A 2,603-nucleotide genomic window follows, 5' to 3' on the forward strand; every position below is an offset into this window, starting at 1 on the left:
GAGTGGAAATAAGTTTTTTTATGAGGCCGCTTAAGGGTAAATTACCCATTCTTTATTATAGTAGCGCCTTAAATAACCCTCCTGGTACCTCACCTTGATTCGGGGGGCACCTGAGTATGTAGTGTCGCGTGTCCAGCTGGTCACTTGAAGCTGCGACCCCAATAAAGAAAGACACATGAAACTTACCAGGCTGCCTCCATTATATTTTACAGTATCAAAAACAAAAACATCCACACAAAACTCGATGACAGATTGGTGGGAATCCCCAAGTTCCTAAATGACAGGAAAAGACAAAACTGTGACCGTACCAACCAACTACCAGCCGGGCAGAACTCGCGCAGCAGCAGCAAGAGAAGAGGTAACACAAAGACCACACCAAACCAGGGTCCAGCAAAAACCTCCACAAAAGGCTAAACAACAACAACAGGAGCCTCCACTCCCTCAACAACAACAACAACAACAACAACAACAACAACAACAACAACAACAACAGGAAGGTGAACAGGAGCCTCCACTCCCTCAACAACAACAGGAAGGTGAACAGGAGCCTCCACTCCCTCAACAACAACAGGAAGGTGAACAGGTGCCTCCACCCCCTCAACAACAACAACAACAACAGGAAGGTGAACAGGTGCCTCCACCCCCTCAACAACAACAACAGGAAGGTGAACAGGTGCCTCCACCCCCTCAACAACAACAATAGGAAGGTGAACAAGTGCCTCCACCCCCTCAACAACAACAACAACAGGAAGGTGAACAGGTGCCTCCACCCCCTCAACAACAACAACAGGAAGGTGAACAGGTGCCTCCACTCCCTCAACAACAACAGGAAGGTGAACAGGTGCCTCCACCCCCTCAACAACAACAACAGGAAGGTGAACAGGAGCCTCCTCAGCAACAACAACAGCAACTGGAAGATACAGAAGATTTACCTCTACCTCCTCCTCCTCCTCCTCCTCCTCCTCCTGTTGAAGACCACCTACTAATTCCTCAAATGGCTACCGGAGGAATAAATCTAAAAAAATACAATGGAACTGACTCGCCAGTCATATGGCTCACCAACCTTGAGTCATGGCAAAAGTTTCATAATGTGCCAAATGAACGAACCTTGGCTGCCATGTCATTCAACATGGAGGGACCAGCAGCACTGTGGTTGCAAGGCCTCCCAGATACTGAGAGGACAGATTTTGTAAAGTTCAAGGAATCCTTCCTACACAGATTTGGTCAAAAGACCACAGACAATAAGTTCTCCTCCTTGAAGCAAAGTTCTGAAGAACCCGCGGAAAAGTACCTGGAACGAGCGGAGAAGCTGGCCCTTGGACATACCATTGTAGAAAGCTACAAGGTTCAAGTAGCCATGAATGGACTGCAACCCAAATTGAAATCAAAAGTATTGGGCAAAGAGCCAAAAACATTCCTTGACCTTCGGCATGCAGTCGATTTGGCAAGAGAGGAAATAGCATGCACAACGGACACGGACAGCGTTAACATGCTGTCCATGACAAAACTGTGTGATGAGCTTGTCAACAAACTACAGACTCAACTTATAAATCAAATTCAGGAAGTAAGAGAGGAAGTGTCTGTGATAGCATCTAAACAACATCACAACAAAACAAACTATAAGCAACCTTCATCTCAGCATCAGCTCCAGCAACCTCCAACCCAGCCTTACGTTCAACAACACCAGCAGCCGTTTTCTCCATATCAGGCGTACCAAGTTCAACAGCCATTCTCTCAACAACAAGCGTACCAATATCAGCAGCCCTTCCCTCCACAACAAGCGTTCCAACCTCAACAGCCCTCTCCTCCACAATGGTATCAACCCCAGCAGCAGCAACAGTCCTTCCAGCCTCAACTGCCTCCTCAACCTCAGAACAGAAGACCGTGCCAGGGATGTGGTAAGTCATGCCTTGGGCGATTTTTATGTCCTGCTTATAATACACAGTGTTCATTTTGTAAGATTTGGCATCATACCGCTGATGTGTGCCGCCGGAAGAAATTCAACCAACCACCCTCTACTAACATGTCAATACACAATTCCACTTCCCCAGCACAAAACTTTAATAGGCAATAGGGATGCGCGCCTATCCCTGGAAGCAAGGATAGGCACACCAAGACCAACATGAGTCAACCCATCACAGGATACAAGATCAAACCCAATTCTCTAGAAAGCAAAACAACCATCAACATACCCATAACAAACCCTTCACCAGAACCAGTAGAGATTGTCAATCTTGTAACACCTGTTGATAGAAATACTGTTAGTGTAGAGTTGTATGATTCACTAGTAAAAGCGCTGGTGGATACAGGAGCTACAATTTCCTGTGTCACATTATCTTTATTAAATAAGCTAAAGGTAGACACAAGTACACAGATACAACAGTGTTCAGCTGTGACCGCAGTGGTTGCAGGAGGCGAGTCACATAGAAGTCTCGGAAAAATAGCCATCCCTATTACAATTGGAGAATGCAGTTTCATGGCTGACCTCCATGTCTTTGAAACCTTCCATGTTCCTTTAATTCTTGGTTTAGATTTCTTAAACAAACATGAAGCTGTTATTGACATAAAAAGGAAAACTTTATTTTTGAAAAATCCCGAAACGA

At 45.6% G+C, this 2,603-nt stretch overlaps 1 protein-coding gene across 1 annotated transcript; it reads left to right on the plus strand.

Moving 5' to 3' along the window:
• Positions 1-277: 277 nt before the first annotated feature.
• Positions 278-2,074, plus strand: LOC132547350 (uncharacterized). The gene is made up of 3 exons (XM_060211115.1): positions 278-358; positions 494-673; positions 704-2,074. Exons 1-3 carry the CDS (start codon positions 278-280, stop codon positions 2,072-2,074), a joined length of 1,632 nt encoding a protein of 543 aa, XP_060067098.1.
• The last annotated feature ends 529 nt before the right edge of the window (positions 2,075-2,603 follow it).

Source organism: Ylistrum balloti, unplaced genomic scaffold, assembly GCF_031769215.1.
Source record: "Ylistrum balloti isolate Yb309-2 unplaced genomic scaffold, AGI_CSIRO_Ybal_v1 Utg369948, whole genome shotgun sequence".
Classification (NCBI taxonomy): Eukaryota; Metazoa; Mollusca; class Bivalvia; order Pectinida; family Pectinidae; genus Ylistrum; species Ylistrum balloti.